At 44.3% G+C, this 21,725-nt stretch overlaps 1 protein-coding gene across 1 annotated transcript in view; it reads left to right on the plus strand.

The window, feature by feature from the left end:
- Positions 1 to 21,725, plus strand: part of TBC1D5 (TBC1 domain family member 5) — a 469,719-nt gene that overhangs the window by 404,122 nt on the left and 43,872 nt on the right. The window contains exon 20 of the mRNA XM_074945686.1: positions 2,242 to 2,405. Within this exon, the coding sequence (XP_074801787.1) occupies positions 2,242 to 2,405 (164 nt within the window). The remainder of the gene's footprint in view (positions 1 to 2,241; positions 2,406 to 21,725) is intronic.

The raw sequence follows: 21,725 nt of genomic DNA on the forward strand, positions 1-21,725 counted from the left end.
TCTTGGCCTAAACATCATCATGTGGCAATTATGCATTGTGTGAATAGTTTTTCCTTGCCTTTCCTTTTCCTTTCAGTTTTGAATTTGCTACCTGTCAATGTTGTTGAATGTCTCCTTGTTCTTGAGTGATATGAGACAGGGAGAAGAGAAGCTCTTGATCTACATCCTCTATATTATTATTTGTAGGTGGTGGTGTTCTCTTAAAACCACTGTCATATATCATCTTTATCAACCACAGCAGTGGAGGTGAAAGCTGTCTTAGCTCCCTGAATACCTTGCCTGTTGTGAACTCAGGGACCTTGAATTTTTTTTCCCCACTGCACTAAACAGAAAATCCATAGGACTTGAAGAAGTGTAGCTCCATGTGCCATAGTGCCATGCAAACATCAGGCAAGTGAAAAACTATCTTTTACATGATGTTCAGTGGAAACAAATATTTCATTTTAGAACTCTCATCTCCTTATCTTCATAATGCTTCAGCTCAGCTGTTGAGAACGTTGATTGGATCAGCTGTTGATTGGATCAGCTGTTAAGAGGCAGAGTATACTCTGGGTGTAGTCTGAGCTTTCTTTCAATATTCTGATGTCCATATTTCTAAACTGTGCTTTAGAGAAAATGGGTAAAGTAATACATAGGGTATGTTTACACTGTAATTAAAAACCTGTGCTGGCCCATACCAGCTGATTTGGGTGTGTGGGGCTTGGGCTGTGAGGCTATTTAATTGCAGTGTAGATTTCCAGGTTTAGGCTACAGCCCAAGCTCTGGGACCTTCCCACCTCTCAGGGTCCTAGAGCCCAGGCTCCAGCCCAAGCCTGAAAGTCTACACTTCAATTAAACAGCCCTGCAGTCCAAACCTCATGAGCCTGAATCAGCTGGCACGGGCTAGCTGCCGGTGTCTAATTACAGTGTAGACATATCCATAGGCCTTAAGCGCCTAATGAATGATAGCTTGTAACAGGTGACGAGCCCTATATTTATATTTCAAATTTTATTGTGAGTTGAAGAACCAGGAGCTTATATGCTCAACCTTTCCATAATAAAATTGTGAATTCAATTTATTTTATTTTATTTTAATTATGTATTACAGCACTGCCTGGTGTGCTTGATGCTGCACTGGTATATAGGAATATACAGTCAGCATATAAAAAAATGTATCTGTTAGCTCTGCATCCCTATGATAGAAAATACAGTTTTGGGCCTAGGGGATCAAAAGGGAGAATTGACTTTCTTTTTGTACTTATTTAGCAACCCTAATAAGATTAATGCAAGTTAGTATGGATTTCTCCGGACATATTGAAACAAATGGTTTGATAGTAACATTTATAAAGGAAAGTCTTTGAGAGTTGGAGCTGATTCCTATGAATTTGGTGTAACTTCTCAAAGTGAAATCAGCCATATTCTTTGTTTGTTTGTTTCTCATTGGTGCAAGAAGATTAAACTGAATTGCATCTATTAAAATATTTAAATCTTAGTTCCTTTCTTAGGGGCTCTTAATTCTCAATCCTAGTACTTGAGCTATAGTTATGCAGAACAACTCCTAATGATGGAAGAAAAGTAGAAAGTAGAACATCATAAAAGTCTTTCTTCACAACCTTATGTAGGAATTCATTTAACAAAAAATTATTTTCCATTTCCATCCCTTTTCCCCAACCACATACTGTGTGTAAGACTGAAGGCTTCACATCAGTCTTCTCATATTAATTGTGTGTGTCATACAAATTACTAAGGTACCATTAGGTATTATATGTGCTTATTAAGATTGGGTATTGTTTTTCTGTGCCCTCTCATTAGAAATATACAGAGGCCTGTATGTCAGAGTAGTTCTCCATTTGTCACAATGCATACAGACACACTTTAATTTTGCAGAATCTCATTCTGTGTTGATCTGCTTATGAATCTCAGTGAGCAACACCTGGGCAGGTCTCCACTACAGCAGGGATCGACACTCTGAGATCGATCCACCGGCATTCGATTTAGCAGATCGCGCTCCAGTCGATCCCTGTACTGTACCCCGATGAGAAGAGTAAGGTAAGTCGACGGGAGACTTTCTCCTGTCGACCCCCCGCGGTAACTCGACCTAAGGTACGTTGACTCCAGCTACATTATTCGCGTAGCTGGAGTTGCATAGCGTAGTTCGACTTACCACAGTAGTGTAGACATAGCCTGAAACACAAAGGTACTTGATAGAGAGAGCAGTTTTCCACTGATTTAATGATTTGTTGCTCTGTGCTTGTTTTACAGGCCAAAGTTCAAAAAATGTCAGTTCATCTCCAAGCATAGAGAGCTTGTCTGCAGGACGTGAATACACAGGATCGCCTCCTTTGTCTGCATCCAAGAAAGATTTCTTTTTCAGCACCATCTCCCGCTCTCGTTCCCACAGCAAAACTATGGGCAGAAAAGAGTCTGTAAGTTCCTGAACATTGTGAGCTGGTTGTGTGACACATTGTTTCATTTATTGTAATTGATTATTTTTCTTATTAATTAAGCATTTGCATTTGAAAATATTCCCCAAGCAGAAATTAATGACAAAACAAAAATCACTGAAGATATTTGTATATATTTTTTGCTAAATAGCATCTGCTCTTTACCCTCAATCTCACAACCCAAATTTATCTTCTGAAGCCCCTGAAAGTCTCTCGTGGGCCAGATGAGAGGAGAGACTCCTACAAGTTCATTTATTTCATTAGACCTCAGGGGTGGGCCCGAAACTAATAAACAGTTCAGAGACAGACTTTATAATCATCATATCCAAATGTATCCATCTGGTGCCCCGCAAATTCCCTAATATGTTCAAGGTTTCCCACATCTGTATCCTACAATGACAGTTATATCTCCAGGCAGCCACTTTCTTAAGACACGAGAAATTCTTATTTAAAAAACTTGTTGCTTTCATCTAAGGAAATCTGCTGATGTGGTAGGTGCTGTGTAAGAACTTACCACCTTACTAAAGAGCTGAGAAGAGATCTAGGTTGATTAATCTTATATGTTATGGGAGCAGGCTCCTTCACTGAAATAAAAATTAATTACTTTAAACTTAAAAAAACATTTTCTTCAGCCATCGGCCTCACATAGTCTTTCTGATTGTTAGAGCAATATTTATGTATTGAAAAACTGTAGAGTTTTTTGCTCAAAAATGGAGGCAAAATGTAAATTTTCTGTGTTTTTACAAATTTATGTTGATAGAATTTCCTGTTAATTTCACCAAATAGTAACTGTAAGAGGAAAATTTTTGTACTATACCAAAACTTTCAATATTCAGAGATCCCAGAAATACAAATGCACAATGGTAAGTTAAAGACAGAATGGAAACGTTAACTGTGAATGTCATAACTTTAAAGTTTTAACCCTAAGGTTACAAATAATATAGATTTTTCTGTTTGGTATTTAAAATTTGCTGCCTTGCTGGAAAAGTTGTTTAAAAAATATTATATTTTTAAATTTAAGACCTTACCTACTTGTTTTTCAAATGAAAAAAAACACATCCATTCAGCTTTTTACTCAGCTCTGTTCAAACAATATACTGGGAATAATGAAGACACTGAAGTGCAGGTTATTTGCTTTTTCCTTTTATTGGGGTGCCTAAAGACACAAGTATATAAGGACTTGTCTACACTGGCAAGTTTCTGCACAGTAAAGCAGCTTTCTGCAGTGTAACTCCCGAGGTGTACACACTGCCAAGCCACTTAGTGCGCAGAAACTAAGAGACGAGAGGCGTACAGCTTTCTGTGCCAGGGCTAAAGCACCTCAGTGCCAGTGTACACACCCTGGTTGATTACAGTGCTGCGATTGGCCTCCAGGAGGTGTCCCACAATGCCTGATCTCGCCTCTTTGGTCATCGGTTTGAACTCTACTGACCAGCTCTCAGGTGACCAACCATGAGCCCCACCCCTTAAATTCCTAGGGAATTTTGAAAGTCCCATTTCTGTTTGCTTGATGACATGTGCAGTGGTCTTAGCACATCTTTCCAGGTGGTTATCCCTGCTCCATGCACCAGGCAATCCCCCGCTTGGAGCAATGCCGAGCTGCTGGACCTCATCGGCATTTGGGGAGAGGAGGCTGTCCAGTTCCAGCTGCACTCCAGCCATAGGAATTATGATACCTATGGACAAATTTCATGATGCATGACAGAAAGGGGCCATGACTGGGACACACTGCAGTGCAGGGTCAAAGTGAAGGCACTACGGAACGCCAACTACAAGGCGCAGGAGGCAAACCGCCGCTCCAGTGCTGTGCCCACGAGCTGCTGGTTCTACAAAGAGCTGGACGTGATACTCGGTGGTGACCTCACCTCCACTGCGAAAGCCACTGTGGATACTTCGGTGGCTCGCATGCCAGTCGAGAGTGGACCGAGCCAAGAGGAGGAAATCTTGGACGAGGATGTTGAGGGCGAGGGAGACCCAGAAGCAGAGGACGACTCGGAGGTCAGAGATGCATGCAGCCAGGAGCTCTTCTCTATGCCAGAGGAGGCTATCCAGTCACAGCTGTCGGAGGTTGGCAAAGCGCAAACAGGAGAGGAGGCCCCTGGTAAGTGGCTTTGATTTTGGGAATCGCTGAAGTGAGTTGTTGGGGGCAGGGGGGTTGCAGAAAGCAGGCTTGTGTCTGTATGCTGCGCGTACCACCACATGCCTAGTCTGAGCAACGGAACAGGGTGTTGATTGACTCCCTCACTTCACGAGAATCTGCCTCAGAGAGCTCCACAAAACTCTCATGGAGATACTGGGCAATCCGCTGCCGCAGGTTCCTTGGCAGAGCTGCTTTGTTTCTTGCCCCATTAAGGGTAACATTCCCACGCCACTCTGCCGTCACGGGGATGGTGGGGGGACCATTGCTGCACACAGGCGAGCCACATAGGGGCCAGGGCAGAAGCCGCAGTCTTAGAGAAGACCCTCCCTTGATTCCCTGCTCACCCTCAGTAGCGAGATATCTTCCATAATGAACAGAGCCTGTTGAAAATGTGGGTACAGTAATGATTATAAGCCCTCTTCCTCCCCCCCCCCCACAAAGTGCTCGCACTCCCCAAGAGCCATGTGCCCAGTGTACAGTACGGTCCTGGAACACTGATTTCCCCAGCCCTGTGGTTACTCACCATTTGGGGGGTCTTGTGGCTCACGTGTGCTTGCCTGGGATCAGCCAGTTAGTGGTAGGTATGTGAATAGTGTCTGTGTTTTAAATCACTGAATCAGTGGTCCGTGTATTGCAAACAATACTGCTTTTATCAAATGTTGCATTCTGGCTTCACAGGTATGACCATGGGAGCCCAGTCTCCCTCTTTGTTATCGCTGGCTGAACGGCTGCTCAGAATTAGAAAGCAGCCACCAAGAGCTAAGGAGGACTTTTTGCATGATGTCATGATGCACTCCGTGGCTGAGAAGCAGAAACTGAAGGAGTGGCGGGACTGCGAGAAGAGGGACCAAAAGGAGAACGTGGCACACCAGAAAGAAGCCACTGAGCGGCTCTTAAACCTTATGGAGCGCCAAGTGGACACGCTCCAGGCACTACGAGCACTGCAAACCAAGCAGCTCCGCACCCGCCCTCCCCTGCAGCCGCTATCACAATACTCTTTCCCATGGATTCCCCAGACACCACCAACACACTCTTATCAACCTCCTGGCTCCAGTCTGTGCCTGCTGCATTCCACTCCTGCCCCATCACAGTCCAGCACTGCGGACTCCCCGTACTCACTTCACTCAACATCCATCCCTCTGCAGTTTAGCCTTGCTGAAGTACAGTACCTGCTGCACTGTACTCCAGAGGAGAAGGTTGGATATGATACCTGGACATAAACAAATATTTAACCATCCTGGGACCCTCCCTCCCTCCTGGGACCCTTCCTTCCCCCATTTCCCTCAGTGTTGATGTGGTTTTTTGTTTCTCTCTCCCATCTGGTGGTTGTTTTTTAATCAAATAATTGTTTTGGTTTGAAAGCAAGCTTTATTCCATTAATTGAAAGCAAAAAGGGCCCTGCAAAGCAACAGGCAATTTTCTTACACTTTCATATGCATCGTCTGCACCAATCACAATCACCTCCTAGCATTACAAGCACTGCACTCCCGAGCATAGCAACAAATATTAGTGCCTTTCAGCTTCAAATTGCTGCCTCAAGGCATCCCTGATCCTTATGGCCCCACGCTGCGCCTCTCTAATGGCCTTGGTCTCTGGCTGTTCAAATTCAGCCTCCAGGCACTGAGCTTCAGCAGTCCAACCCGAGTGAAGCTTTCACCCTTCCCTTCATAAATATTCTGGAGCGTACAGCACGCGGCTATAAGCATAGGAATATTATCATCGGCCAGGTCCAGCCTCCCATATAGGCAGCGCCTGCGGGCCTTTAAATGGCCAAAAGCACACTCAACAGCCATTCTGCACTTGCTCAGCCTGCTGTTGAACCGCTCCTTGCTGTTGTCAAGGTGCCCCGTGTATGGCTTCATAAGCCACGGCATTAAGGGGGAGGCGGGGTCTCCCAGGATCACAGTGGGCATTTCGACTTCCCCTACGGTGATCTTCTGGTCCGGGAAGAAAGTCCCTGCTTGCAGCTTCCTGAACAGGACAGTGTTCTGAAAAATGTGTGTGTCATCTACCTTTCTGGATGAGCCTGCATTAGTGTCTGTGACCCACAAGCGCCTGGAGAACCATTGAGAAATACCCCTTCCGATTAATGTACTCGGTGGCTAGATGGTCTGGTGCCACAATTGGAATATGTGTTCCATCTATCGCCCCTTAACAGTAAGGGAAGCCCATTTGTGCAAAGCCATCCACAATGTCCTGCACGTTGCCCAGAGTCACAGTCTTTCGGAGCAGGATGCGATTAATGGCCCTTCACAGTTCTATCAACACAAGTCCAACGATCGACTTTCCCATTCCGAACTGGTTAGAGACTGATTGGTAGCAGTCTGGAGTAGCCAGCTTCCACAGTGCAATCGCCACACGCTTCTCCAACGACAGGGAAGCTCTCATTCTCATGTACTTGCGCCACAGGGCTGGGGTGAGCTCGTAATACGGTCCCATGAATGTGGCTTTCCTCATCCGAAAGTTCTGCAGCCACTGCTCGTCATCCCAGACGTGCATGACGATGTGATCCCACCTCTCAGTGCTTGTTCACCGAGCCCAAAAGCGGCGTTCCACTGTGATCAGCACCTCCGTGAACGCCACAAGCAATCTCGTGTCATAGCCACTACACGTGGCAAGATCAATGTTGAACTCCTTTTGCCTTTGTACTTGAAGGAATAACTCCACTGCCACTTGTGACATGTTAGTGAGAGTGAGCAGCATATTGATGAACAGTGCGGGATCCATTCCCGCAGAATGAAGAGGCAGGGCACTCAGTACACAGACGGTTGAAAGATGGCACCAAATGCAGATGGAAGCACAGGGATTGCTGGGATGCGAAGCAATGCAAGACGGGGCATTGGGACAGGACCCAGGATGCCCCGTGACTCCCTCCACCTTCCCACAACTCTTAGCGGCAGAAGAGGGGTGGCCAGGGCTGGCTTAGACTTTCTGGGGCCTGGGTCCAAGCCCAAGGGCTTCACCCCTGGGCAGCAGGACTCAGGTTACAGGCCCCCTGCCTGGGGCTGAAGCCCTTGGGCTTCAGCTTTGGGCCCCCAGCCTGGGGAGGTGCGGCTTTGGCTTTGCCCTCCACCCCAGGTTGGGGGGCTTGGGTGGACTCAGGCTTGGGTCCCCCTTCCTGGGGCCCTGTAGTAATTTTTGTTGTCAGAAGGAGGTCACGGTGCAATGAAGTTTGAGAACCCCTGGAACAGAGCTCTGGGATCATTTCCTTTCATAACCTATCTCCCCCTCCCTGCGAGCAGACTGTGGAGGAAAATTGGACAGATTTGCAGCCCTTCATTTCTCATTATGATCACCTTCCTTCAACTACAAGAATTAAGAACAATCAGTTCCTGTTCTTGGCAAATAGCAGGGCTGACTAGCTCTTAGTTTTGGCAAACATTGGAGCTGTCTGACACCTGTCTCTGGCAGGAGATATTGGGGTTGGCTTTTGGCCACAAAGAAGTGTTAAGATGGAAACTGTTGTATCCAAGATTATTGTTGGCCTTATCAGCTGTTTCCTTACATCTCAGGTTTGACTTAAGTGACACCATCAGACATACAATTTTCCTCCTATATATACTATCGTCTCTTTGTCAGGGGGTTAATGTTTGTGATTTATATAACCCATCGAACTGGTTAGAAGTTGATTGCAAGTACCTGTACAAATCTTAGAAAAACAGATGTCTGAGGCTTGGTCTACACTACAAATTTGTGTTGGTATAATTACATCACTTGGGTGGGTGGAAAATCGACATAGTTATACTGATCTAGCCCCCAGTGCAGAAAGCACTTTGTCAACAGGAGAAGCCCTTCCACTAACACAGCTTCTACCTCTGAGGGAAGTGGAGTATCTCTACCCGCAGGAGAAGCTCCCCCATAGGCATAGGTAGTATCTTCACTAATGACTACAGAGGCACAGCTGCACCAGTGTAGACAAGCCCTGGGATCTGCATTTTGCATAACACGTCCAAAAATCAAACCACTGATTTAGCTGCCTCATTTCAGGCACCCACGTTTGACAATTTTGGCCATAGACTACAAAGCATAAAAAGCCAAGAGGATAACAAAATAAATAGGGGTGGCAATAACATCATATACACACACACATATTGTCCTTGAGTAGAAGTATTTCCTTTTGTGCATTTTGTACAATCCTGTAAGCTTAGAGACTTTTTTTTACTTCCATAAACCTTTTATGTGGGCTAAATTATTTCTTTAAACTCCTAAATATAGTGTTTTAACAAAATGTTTGTGAATTCGTATTTAACATGTACCTCGCATTTATTCAGAAATACAAATGTCCCAGTGCAATGCCCTTTTCTTAATGACAATCAAAACATTCCTAGAAATGAATATGATATAATTTAAACTATTATTATAACTGCTTAATGAGTTTATAAATGTTTTCTTGTAAAATCTCATTGCTTAATCAATAGTTTGGGGTTTGCTGGGTCTAATATAAAAAACCCACCTCTGTTGACATTTGCGTGTAGTGTATTAAGTTTAATGAATCAATCTGAAACTGTAATTTATATTTCAGGAGATTTTCCAGCTTTGCCATTCTGATGTGATTATCTTGATTTTGATTTGAGGCCAAATTCAATTCAGACACTTGAAACTTGGCGTTTGTTTAGTTTTTCAATGCCATTCTAACCTTGGAAATAGAAAGCACTTAAATCTGACAGGCTGCCAGGTCATCTGACCAAAGTTTGTAGGGTACTTTTTAGATCTGTTGGAACTGTTGCACTGTTTTCAGTTTCCTTCCTTATGTAGCCACTGCATTGCTGTTACTCAGATCAAAGAGGTGTGTGAGCATCAGGAAAAGAAATGTCTTATAAAATAAGCTTTCTCTCTCACATATTTATGTATTGACATGTTTATGTAATTTTTGTAAAAAGGTTTTTGATGACACCATCATAGTCGGCTATTACACATCTTCATGCTTCAAGTAATTCTATTTAAATAAAAACAACTGTGGTGGGGTAAAAGCAGGAAGTGAATTTCTAGGAAGCTTAACAAGAAGTTATACAAATGAAAACTATGGTTCAGCGGTTCTCAAACTATGTGTTGAGACCCCAAAGTGGGTCACGACCCCATGTTAATGGGGTTTACAGGGCTAGCTTAGATTTGCTGGGGCCAGGGACCAAAGCCAAAGCCTGAGCCCCACTGTCTGGTGCCAAAGCCTTAGGGCTTCAGCCTTGGGCAGTTGGGCTGAAATTACAGGCCCCCTGCCTGGGGCTGAAGCCCTTGGACTTTGGCACTCCCACCCGAGGTGGCAGGGATTGGGCGGGCTAAGGCTTCAGTCCCCCCTCCGGGGGTCGTGAAGTAATTTTTGTTGTCAGAAGCGGGTTGTGGTGCAATGATGTTTGAGAACCCCCTGCTCTAGTTACATAAGGTGAATGAGATTACAACAAAACCATATTGTTTTTCAGCCATATCTGAGGTCAATATGATGACATACAGATCAGATTTGTAAAGCCATTTGGAAGACTTTCGAAATGTGTAGAACAGCCAATAATCTGTACTGGCTAAAAGAGGGTTAAATATTTAAGTCCTGCTGAAATCATGTGTTCCAGTAATAATGCCTATTTCCACATCCTGACCCATCTCTACATAGTAACAGTGTAGAATTACATAATTTGGCAGAAGGCAATAAGGGGTTTTAAAATTATTGGACAATAATTGGTGGCTGCTAGGGAAGATGCAATAAAATTTCAAAATCTTGACTGATTGGAGGCTCTGGGTAAAATCTGCAAAAGTGCCTAAATGACTTAGGAGCTGAGGTCCCATTTTCAAAAGTGACATAGGCGTTTAGAAGCCCAAATCACATTTACATCCAACGTGAATGGGATCTAGGCTCCTTAGGCACTTTTGAAAATTTTACCCTCTGCCTTTTTTCTCTCTTTAAATTATCTAATAGTTTACCTGAGTTTCCATTTTTGCAAATGTTCAGAAACTGACTGGACTCTTATAAAAAAAAAATGTACAGTGCCATTCCAAATTTAAATGATTTGTTTATTTTCTCCTTGAAAGAAATTGTAGTTTTATATTTCAATTTAGGATGTGTTGCAATTTTTTCATGTTCAGTTAAATCAAGCTTCTCCCCACAAAAACACAGATCTTGTACTTTTATTGTAGCAAGTTAGTGTAAATGTTTACATTCGTAAATGTTTTGAGTCCTTGCATAATTACTATACTTAAGCATTACCCTTCTTAAATTCTGAACATTATAATCAGAGCTCCTAAAAGATCTAAATAATGAGGTCCAATTCCAAAACTGCATACTGAATCATGAATCACATCACAGAACAAATGTATCATTTGGAATAGAGAATATTTCACTTGAACTGTTATGTAGCTGATGCTTAAGAACCATTTTTAAGTGAATAAAATATAAATAGTGGTTGAATAAATCTAGTATATTTAACAAGCAAATGGAAAGACTGAAATGTTGCTCATGGTGTATTGTGTTTCATAATTCATAAATATTCACAAAAATGTCTTTTTTACATTATGAATCAAATCAACATTTTGCAGTGGCAAAAGAAATCACTTGTGAAAACTAAATGAGAATTTAGTATTTGGGGTCATTAATCTATAACAAAAGATATGCTTTGGGAATTATTAATAAAAGACTAGATGGAGGCAATATTGTAACTAGAGCAGCAAAAATAAGAAAAAAAATATTGCAAAAATATATCACACCTAGTAGGCAATTCAGTAACATTTTAGAAACACAATGTAGGAGCACAATACATGCACTGTATCTCTCCAGAAATATATGGATTCAAGAATACTTAGTATCTTATTTCAAAGATCTTTAACATCCAAAAACTTGTTTCTTGGGATTTTTTTAAAATTATGGACAGAATACTATGACTGTTTCAGTCTCACATTTGTCCTACAGTCACTATATGTATATCTAGAATTAAAAGCAAAAAGCCAGCCAAACATAATAGTAAAATAATCATAATGGGAAAAAAACAAATCAGAAATCTCCCTAGTTCGTTTATATATTTATTGTCATTTCTTTCGTACTCATCACCATATAATCTGAGCGCCTACTTATGGATATAAAAGCAATATTACAGTAAGATTTTTTTTAAAAAGTATTATAAGCAATGTGTGCAACGATGCTTATACCTGAGTATTGGCTTTTTCAGGGTTTTATAGGTTCATTTGCACCCACAGCAACCATTAATCCCCACTAAAGTGACAAACCTGCGTGACGCTGCAACACCATATCCCTGGTCACAGTGCCCAGAGTGGAGAGGTGGGCCCAGCCTCACGCCACTGCCGGGTGAGTGTGGGGTGTGCTCACTCTCCAAACCCTGCCCTCCACACTGAGCCTGGATTAGGGTTGCCATGCCATGGCAGAGGGTGCTGCTGAGCCAGACCAGTGCCCCAGTTGACTGCAACAAGAAACGCTTAGTAGAGTGCACCCATGGAATCGTGAGGCTCCATCTGCCCCTGTTATAGATAAATTTTACCAGAATTTCTGTTCTAGGGGGCCATTTCCAATTCTTTATTCCCTTTTCAGTTTTTATATCTAGCTAAATTTGCCAGATTTGTTGTCAATCTGGGCATAATTTGTATTCTACATCATGGGCACCTTGTGATCCATGACCCATTACAACTGGGGGTTTTCCTCCTTTTCAAAGCATGGAGCCCTCTCTCTCCTTGTTTGTTGGGGGGGTTTTTTTAACCAAAGAAGCCCTCTCTAGCTTCAGGATGTACTGCCAGCAGGTGGATCTGTTCAGAGAACCAATTGACTCTCTTAACTCCCCAGTGTCTTGTCTCCACTGGAAGAGGCAGGAAGTTCCCTTCGATTCTCCTTTCTCTGTCTCCAGGCAGGAGCTTTTCCCAAGATATGTATATTTTTATTTTTTACCCTCTCCCTTGGTAGGGAGAAGATACTTTTAAAACAGGACTCTGCCGGACAGTGGTATTGCAAGAAAAAACCCAGCAGCGTAGCAAGCTCAGCTCGGATCAAAGAGGCTTCTGCTGGTGGATCAATTGTGCAGTATTACACCACTCTGCAGTAATGTGGCACACAAGCCTTATGCCGTCTGGGGGCACAGATTCAGCAGTGCAGCAGTGGGAACCAGCTTTTCAGAACCTCCAAGCCAGGGACCCCTGACCACTTGGTGCTCCAGGCCAAAGTAAAACATGGCAACAAGGGCTGACTACAGCAATAGCAGTGTGGCAGGCAAGCCTTCTCTTGTTTGAGGCTGAAATTCAGCAGCAGGTCCTGGCATTTTGGAAACAACAAGCCCGAGGTCCTTGGCTGTTTTGTCTCTTCCCCCCGCTTTCTTCTTCTGACTGAAGTGAAATATAGTGTCCAGGAGCATCTTCAAGAAGCTGCTAACTCAGAGGATTAGGAAAAACCCACAGCACAGGACGCCCTGCTCCTTTCAGACTGCTGCAGTAACTAGGTATTTTTGACCCAATTATTCCAACAAGGGTCTTACACAGTCCTTGTTATGATCGGTATCTTGAACGCATGCCCTGTCAGTGGTTCTGTCAGTCCCTCTCTCCTCGGGGAGGGAGGGCAGGCGTGACTCCCAGAGGTTCTGAAACCAAAACAACAGGTTTAAAAAACCACTCAAATGGCTGAGGTTCTCCATATTTGGTACCAGTTTCCATTATATCAAGGCAGTCCAAGGGTTCTGTGCACTGGTCATGGTGCACCTCTGAACGCTACAAATTTTTGTGATTATCGGAACCACGAATCAGATTCTCTGGGCGGCCCTGTTCTTTTCTGCAGCACTGTGGAAGCTGAGATAGTCCCACTCAATTCCAAGCAAGAGGTTGTCCTAGGACACTCATCAGAACACCTTTTTAAAATTATAGCAGCTAGAAAGGTGATTCTCTTCCTTAAGTTTCCATCCAGAATTGGTTGCCACTCATGAAATGTAACACCAGGGCTACTGTTGCATGCTAGAGCAAAAGCTAAAAATCTGGAATAAAGCAGGAGGAATTCTTTTTCCTGGAGCTGAAAGTTTTGCTGACTATGTATTACATTGATTGTTTGTTTATAGTACTGCCAACTATTTGCTGGGTGTTTTCCAAGCCCTCATAAAGGACAGTGTCTGCTCTGAGGAGCTCACAACATAAGGCATCTAAGGATTAAAACCACATACATTTGAGCAAAAGAGCAGTATGTAGGTTACTTAGTTAAGCAGGTGCCACTGGGATGCTATTGAATGAGAACTAAATCATTTGAAGTTAACAGAAAAGTAGTGACCTAGGAACCCATGGTCTCAGACTCGTTCAGATGTCAGTTCAGCATCCTTGAAACTCCTGATTAGTGGGAAATTCTATTCCAGGATCCCCTCAAACTTTCACACCTACAGCACATTGAACCGAAGAGGTTTTACCTTCTAGAGCATGAATATTCAGGAAAGCTCATGAACTTCCTCCTCAAGTCTATAAACGGTCTTCAAATCTGGGCATTTCAAGAGTTCTGAGAACTTGAACCTGGTGGTGCTCTTGAAAGGACAAAGTGGTGCTCTTGAAAGGACAAAGTTCCCCTGTATCTCACAACCAGGGGCATACTACAGTTCTTTCTAGATGGGCTCTTGATTGGGTTTGAATCCTACCTTCCTGAGGGACCAAGGCTCAGTGTTAGGAGACATATTCCTTGTAGCACATTCCTTCTATGTCTATCCCTCTAGCAGCACACTCACGTTTCCCAGGACCTTCAAGCAGTGTCTCTTCAATATCTGTCTGGAATCCTTATGTGCACCTTTTCCCTGGTGAGGTGACTCTCAGGCCTGCACCAGGATTCTCTGGTTTTCACTTGAACCAGTCTCTTTTAATTTGCTTTCCTTGTGTTCTAAGCCCTTCCACTACCAGGATAATTAGTTTCACTCTTGAACTGTGATTGAGACATTCAAATTCTGTTTATGCAAATCTAAAGCTTGAAGAAAATGTTAGGATTAGTTGGCTGCCTAAGGAAGGGTGCAAATCGTTCACTATTTCCAGCTGGATAAATTCAGGAATTTGTCAGGCCTCCTACAGATTTTTCACAAATTACACTCCGCTTCCTCTTCTCACTTATTCAGGAACTCATTTATTCAGGAACCTCGCCATTTCCTGGCAGGACAACACAGTACTTCATTCAAGCAATTTTACTGTTTGGCTGCCCAGTCTCAGTGTATTCCTTTCCTTTATCTGTTACTTGAAAATAGAAGTGTTGTCTTTGTCTGATATTATTTCTGGACAAATGTTCTGCAGTTTCATTCTTGGTTTTCTTCATTAAAGCCTTTCAGATGATGGAGGAAGGAGAAAGAATAAAAGCAAAAAATCCAGACAAACGAAAAACAATCTTTGGATAAGAGTTTTTTCCCTCTCAATTCAATTTTCTTCATTTTTTTTTAGTTTCCCTCCTGTTTGTGGGGATTTGTTTTGCTGTTGACTATAACCCACTTAGAAAATATCACAGAGTAGCAGTGAAAGGTATAATTCACTTAGCTAGCTGTAATGTTTCATTCTCTGAATTGGGTGCATGTTGCTTCGTGGCCCTCCACCCAGGCGTCACTTACTTTTGCATCACTTGCCAGTTGGAAGGGAAATGTTGTAATCTGTCCTTTTTCTCTTGCAGAGCATTCCTGCAGAGAGAGAGAGAGAGAGAAATGGGATTTCCTCATATTGGGATCTAAGTCTTCATTTCCATTTTTTTGTATAATAAATTAATAAGATGCAAAAGATGAAGTATCCTGCCTGGAAACAGAAAATCTTTCATAATGATTATAAATCAGAATTTATAGCTTGTCTTCTCAGCATAGGCAGTTGGCTGGGGAGTTGGAGAGGCGATCAGCTCCACCTCCTGGCACTACATTGTGAAGCTAGGGCAGGGGAGTTAAAAGAAAAAAAGAGGCTCTTCCCTGTTTGAAAGATGAGCAGGAATAAGATGAGTAATGGATCACAGATCATCATGTAGCAACTTGAGAAAATATATGGGTAGATAAGTAAATTTTTACTATTTTTCTTTTTTTTTAATATAATCAACCAAAATGGTTTAGCCATTTTCAAAATCAAAGAGTAGGAACAAAAATACTTTTCCTGTGCTTTCCTGTGAACAGCACTCATGCATTAGTGGTAGACGTTAGAAATGTGGATTTTGACAGGAGGTAGTTCCTTGGTCAGAGATGTGCTTTTTGTTGGTCTCTTGTTAATTGGCTGTGACTTATCAAAGTCAGACTGTTTTTTAAGTACTTTGTGCATATACACTGGATTTTGTAATGCAGTCTTTCAGTCGTTTGCCAGTGTTCTATGGGTTCTGCACATACGCACATAGCTTTGGAAAGTTCATAGGCAGTGCTGTGTCTTTCTCTATGATTAATGGTGTACAGAGGAGGAGTCACGCGGATGAGCATACTAGTGCTCTAAAATAGTGTGTTCTCAGGATGCTAAGCTTGGAAATTTGATGGGAGTTGACCATCTAGCTCACTTGAAAATACCATCCAAAAGTCCTGGGTGGATGAGAGACCTGGCTCTCCTAGCAACTCTTCGTTATCTCAGGGTATGTCTACACTATGAAATTAGGTTGAATTTATAGAAGTAGTTTTTTTAGAAATCGTTTTTATATAGTCGATTGTGTGTGTCCCCCACACAAAATGCTTTAAGTGCATTAACTCGGCGGAGTGCTTCCACAGTACCGAGGCTAGCTTCGACTTCCGGAGAGTTGCACTGTGGGTAGCCATCCCACAGTTCCCGCAGTCTCCGCCACCCATTGGAATTCTGGGTTGAGATCCCAATGCCTAATGGGGCAAAAAGCGTTGTCGTGGGTGGTTCTGGGTACATGTCGTCAGGCCCGCCCTCGCTCCCTCCCTCCGTGAAAGCAACGGCAGACAATCGTTTCACGCCTTTTTTCCTGAGTTACCTGTGCAGACGCCATACCACGGCAAGCATGGAGCCCACTCAGCTCATTGTCACCATATGTCTCCTGAGCGCTGGCAGATGCGGTACTGCATTGCTACACAGCAGCAGCTCATTGCCTTGTGGCAGCAGATGGTGCAATAGGCCTGATAACCATCGTCGTCACGTCCTAGGTGCTCTTGGCCACCTCGGTAAGGTCGGTCAGGAGCACCTGGGCAGATATGGGCGCAGGGACAAAAATAGGAATGACTCGACCAGCTCATTCTCTTTAGTCCTGCCGGCAGTCCTGTTGCACCGTCTTCTGGCGAGCAGCCAGGAGATGAGAATGGCTAGTAGTCCTATTGCACCATCTTCTGCCGAGCAGCCAGGATGGCTAGCAGTCCTATTGCAGTGTCTTCTGCCGAGCAGCCAGGAGATGAGCATGGCTAGCAGTCCTACTGCACCGTCTGCTGCCAGCCAAAGATGTAAAAGATAGATGGAGTGGATCAAAACAAGAAATAGACCAGATTTGTTTTGTATTCATTTGCCCCCCCCCCCATGAAATCAACAGCTGACAATCGTTTCGGTGAGGTCTGTCAGGGGCACCTTGAAAAGTTTAATGGCGATTCAGTCCTGCCTGGAATACTGGGGGGAGGGATAGCTCAGTGGGTTGAGCATTGACCTGCTAAACCCAGGGTTTTGAGTTCAATCCTTGAGAGGGCCATTCTGTGTGACAGTTGTTTTTGTTTCTCCTTGATATAAAGCCACCCCCTTTGTTGATTTTAATTCCCTGTAAGCCATGTCGTCAGTCGCCCCTCCCTCCGTCAGAGCAACGGCAGACAATCGTTCTGCGCCTTTTTTCCATGCAGATGCCATACCACGGCAAGCATGGAGCCCGCTCAGATCATTTTGGCAATTAGGAGCACATTAAACACCACGCACATTATCCAGCAGTATATGCAGCACCAGAACCTGCCAAAGCGAAACCGGGCGAGTAGGCGATGTCAGCGCGGTGACGAGAGTGATGAGGACATGGACACAGACTTCTCTCAAAGCACGGGCCCTGGTAATGTGGGCATCATCGTGCTAATGGGGGTGTTCATGCGGTGGAACACCAGTTCTGGGCTCGGGAAACAAGCACAAACTGGTGGGACCGCATAGTGTTGCAGGTCTGGGACAATTCCCAGTGGCTACGAAACTTTCGCATGCGTAAGAGCACTTTCATGGAACTTTGTGACTTGCTTTCCCCTGCCCTGAAGCGCATGAATACCAAGATGAGAGCAGCCCTCACAGTTGAGAAGCGAGTGGCGATGGCCCTCTGGAAGCTTGCAACACCAGACAGCTACCGGTCAGTCAGGAATCAATTTGGAGTGGGCAAATCTACTGTGGGGGCTGCTGTGATGCAAGTAGCCAACGCAATCAAAGATCTGCTGATATCAAGGGTAGTGACCCTGGGAAATGTGCAGGTCATAGTGGATGGCTTTGCTGCAATGGGATTCCCTAACTGTGGTGGGGCCATAGACGGAATCCATATCCCTATCTTGGCACCGGAGCACCAATCCGGCGAGTACATAAACCGCAAGGAGTACTTTTCAATAGTGCTGCAAGCACTGGTGGATCACAAGGGACATTTCACCAATATCAACATGGGATGGCCGGGAAAGGTACATGATGCTCACATCTTCAGGAACTCTGGTCTGTTTCAAAAGCTGCAGGAAGGGACTTTCTTCCCAGATCAGAAAATAACCTTTGCAGATGTTGAAATACCTATAGTTATCCTTGGGGACCCAGCCTACCCCTTAATGCCATGGCTCATGAAGCTGTACACAGGCAGCCTGGACCGTAGTCAGGGGCTGTTCAACTACAGGCTGAGCAAGTGCAGAATGGTGGTAGAATGTGCATTTGGACGTTTAAAAGCGCGCTGGCACAGTTTACTGACTCGATTAGACCTCAGCAAAACCAATATTCCCGTTGTTATTACTGCTTGCTATGTGCTCCACAATATCTGTGAGAGTAAGGGGGAGACGTTTATGGTGGGGTGGGAGGTTGAGGCAGATCATCTTCCGCTGGTTACGCACAGCCAGACACCAGGGCGGTTAGAAGAGCACAGGAGGGTGCAGTGCACATCAGAGAAGCTTTGAAAACCAGTTTCATGACTGGCCAGGCTAGGGTGTGAAAGTTCTGTTTGTTTCTCCTTAATATACCCCCCCTCTCCCCTTGGTTCACTCTACTTCCCTGTAAGCTAACCACCCTCCCCTCCTCCCTTCGATCACCACTTGCAGAAGCAATAAAGTCATTGTTGCTTCACATTCATGCATTCTTTGTTAATTCATCACACAAATAGGGGGATAACTACCAAGGTAGCCCAGGAGGGGTGGTGGAGGAGGGAAGGACAAGGCCACACAGCACTTTAAAACTTATTGAATGCCAACCTTCTGTTGCTTGGGCAATCCTCTGGGGTGGAGTGGCTGGGTGGCCGGAGGCCCCCTCACCGCGTTGTTGGGCGTCTGGGTGAGGAAGCTATGGAACTTGGGGAGGAGCATGGTTGGTTACACAGGGGCTGTAGCTTAACCATACTAGTTTGCATATTAGTTTGATCCTCCAGCAGCCTCAGCATTGAATCCTGCCTCCTCTCATCACGCTGCCGCCACCTATCAACTTCAGCCCTCTCTTCAGCCCGCCACTTAACTCTCTTCAGCCCGCCACCTCTCCTCCCGGTCATTTTGTGCTTTCCTGCACTCTGACATTGTCTGCGTCCACACATTCGTCTGTGCTCTGTCAGTGTGGGAGGACAGCATGAGGTCAGAGAATATTTCATCGCGAGTGCTTTTTTTTTGCCTTCTAATCTTCACTAGCCTCTGGGAAGGAGAAGCTCCTGTGATCCTTGAAACCCATGCAGCTGGTGGAGGAAAAAAAGGGACAGTGGTATTTAAAACGACACATTTTATAGAACAATGGGTACGCTCTTTCACGGTAAACCTTGCTGTTAACATTACATACATAGCACATGTGTTTTCGTTACAAGGTCTCATTTTGCCTCTCCCTACTCTGTGGCTAACCCCTCCCCCCACCATGTGGCTAACAGCGGGGAACATTTCTGTTCAGCCACAGGCAGACAGCCCAGCAGAAACAGGCACCTCTGAATGTCCCCTTAAGGAAAGCACCCTATTTCAACCAGATGACCATGAATGATATCACTTTCTTGAGGATAACACAGAGAGATAAAGAAAGGATGTTGTTTGAACGCCAGCAAACATACACTGCAATGCTTTGTTCTGCAATGATTCCTGACTACGTGCTACTGGCCTGACGTGGTAAAGTGTCCTACCATAGTGGATGGAATAAGGCTGCCCTCCCCCAGAAACCTTTTGCAAAGGCTTTGGGAGTACATCCAGGAGAGCTTTACGGAGATGTCCCTGGAGGATTTCCGCTCCATCCCCAGACACGTTAACAGACTTTTCCAATAGCTGTACTGGCCGTGAATGCCAGGGCAAATTAATCATTAAACACACTTGCTTTTAAACCATGTATACTATTTAAAAAGGTACACTCACCAGAGGTCCCCTCTCCACCTGCCGGGTCCAGGAGGCAGCCGTGAGTGAGTTCGGGGGGTACTGGTTCCAGGTCCAGGGTAGGAAACAGTTCCTGGCTGTCAGGAAAACCGGTTTCTCCGCTTGCTTGCTGTGAGCTATCTACAACTCATCATCTTCCTCATCCTCAAAACCTGCTTCCATGTTGCCTCCCTCTCCATTGATGGAGTCAAAGCACACGGTTGGGGTAATGGTGGCTGAGCCCCCTAAAATGGCATGCAGCTCATCATAGAAGCGGCATGTTTGGGACTCTGACCCGGAGTGGCCATTTGCCTCTCTGGTTTTCTGGTAGGCTTGCCTCAGCTCCTTAAGTTTCACGCGACACTGCTTCGGGTCCCTGTTATGACCTCTGTCCTTCATGCCCTGGGAGATTTTGACACATGTTGTGGCATTTCGAAAACTGGAACAGAGTTCTGATAGCACGGATTCCTCTCCCCATACAGCGATCAGATCCCGTACCTCCCGTTCGGTCCATACTGGAGCTCTTTTGCGATTCTGGGACTCCATCATGGTCACCTCTGCTGATGAGCTCTGCACTCACCTGCAGCTTGCCAAGCTGGCCAAACAGGAAATGAGATTCAAAAGTTCGCGGGCCTTTTCCTGTCTACCTGGCCAGTGCATCTGAGTTGAGAGTGCTGTCCAGAGCGGTCACAATGGAGCACTCTGGGATAGCTCCCGGAGGATAATACCATCAAATTGCATCCACACTATCCCAAATTTGACCCAGCAAGGCTGATTTCAGCACTAATCCCCTTGTCAGGGGGTGGAGTAAAGAAATCAATTTTAAGAGCCCTTTAAGTCAAAAAAAAGGGCTTCGTCGTGTGGACGGGTGCAGGGTTAAATCAATTTAACGCTGCTAAATTCGACCTCAACTCCTAGTGTAGACCAGGGCTCAGAAATTTTTTAGGTGCTGCCATTTTTAAAAGCCTGTATTACTGTACTGCTGAATCTGACATTTTTTGTGTTTTGTTTAAGATTGTAACTTTTTTAAAAGGCATGAGAAATCTACTAATGTTTTTGTACCTATCCTTCCTTTGGTGAGTTCTTGGTGACTTTCATTAATCACAATTTTCTAGGTATTCTCTGATTCTGTGTTTTGTTAGTTTTTTCAACGTTTTCCTGAGTTGAAGTCAAGCTTCTAGCTTTTTAATAACCCTGGATCTTTCCTTTAGCACTTCCTGAAGCGTACAATATTAAGTTCCTCTTTTCCAGTATGCTGTGTGCTGTATCTCAGCTGTTTTCAATATTTTTAAATATAGCCCTTCGAGATACATTGACAATGTGAGTCAGTATATGAAGCCAGATTATATTCTGTTTAATAGTTTGCCCATTGGTTTCTCATTTCCTTCAGAATTTGAGAGGAATCCTAGCTGGGTCTGCCACTTGTTAACTTCTGATATCTTAATTTGTCTATCACCAGGTTTGGCATCACCTCAGTCCATTTGAACTCTTTCTCCTCCTTTCAAAAATGTGTACCTGTTTCTGACATTTGTTCCCAATCTTCTTATTGGCACCACACTGAAGCAAATAATTTAATATTATTTTGTAGAGTCAGCAAGTTATCTGTTATATGTTAGCTTTTGTGAGTTGTATTGGCTCTTCCACTGGTCTTCCTTGCATATTTGCATTTTTTTATTCTCCACAACTCCCCACCCTCCCACCAACGGTGAGTTTGGGACCTTTATTTTCAGGATTTTTTTCCCCGTTTGCCTAATTCAGATGGGTTAA

Source organism: Natator depressus, chromosome 2 (genome assembly GCF_965152275.1).
Source record: "Natator depressus isolate rNatDep1 chromosome 2, rNatDep2.hap1, whole genome shotgun sequence".
Lineage (NCBI taxonomy): Eukaryota > Metazoa > Chordata > Testudines > Cheloniidae > Natator > Natator depressus.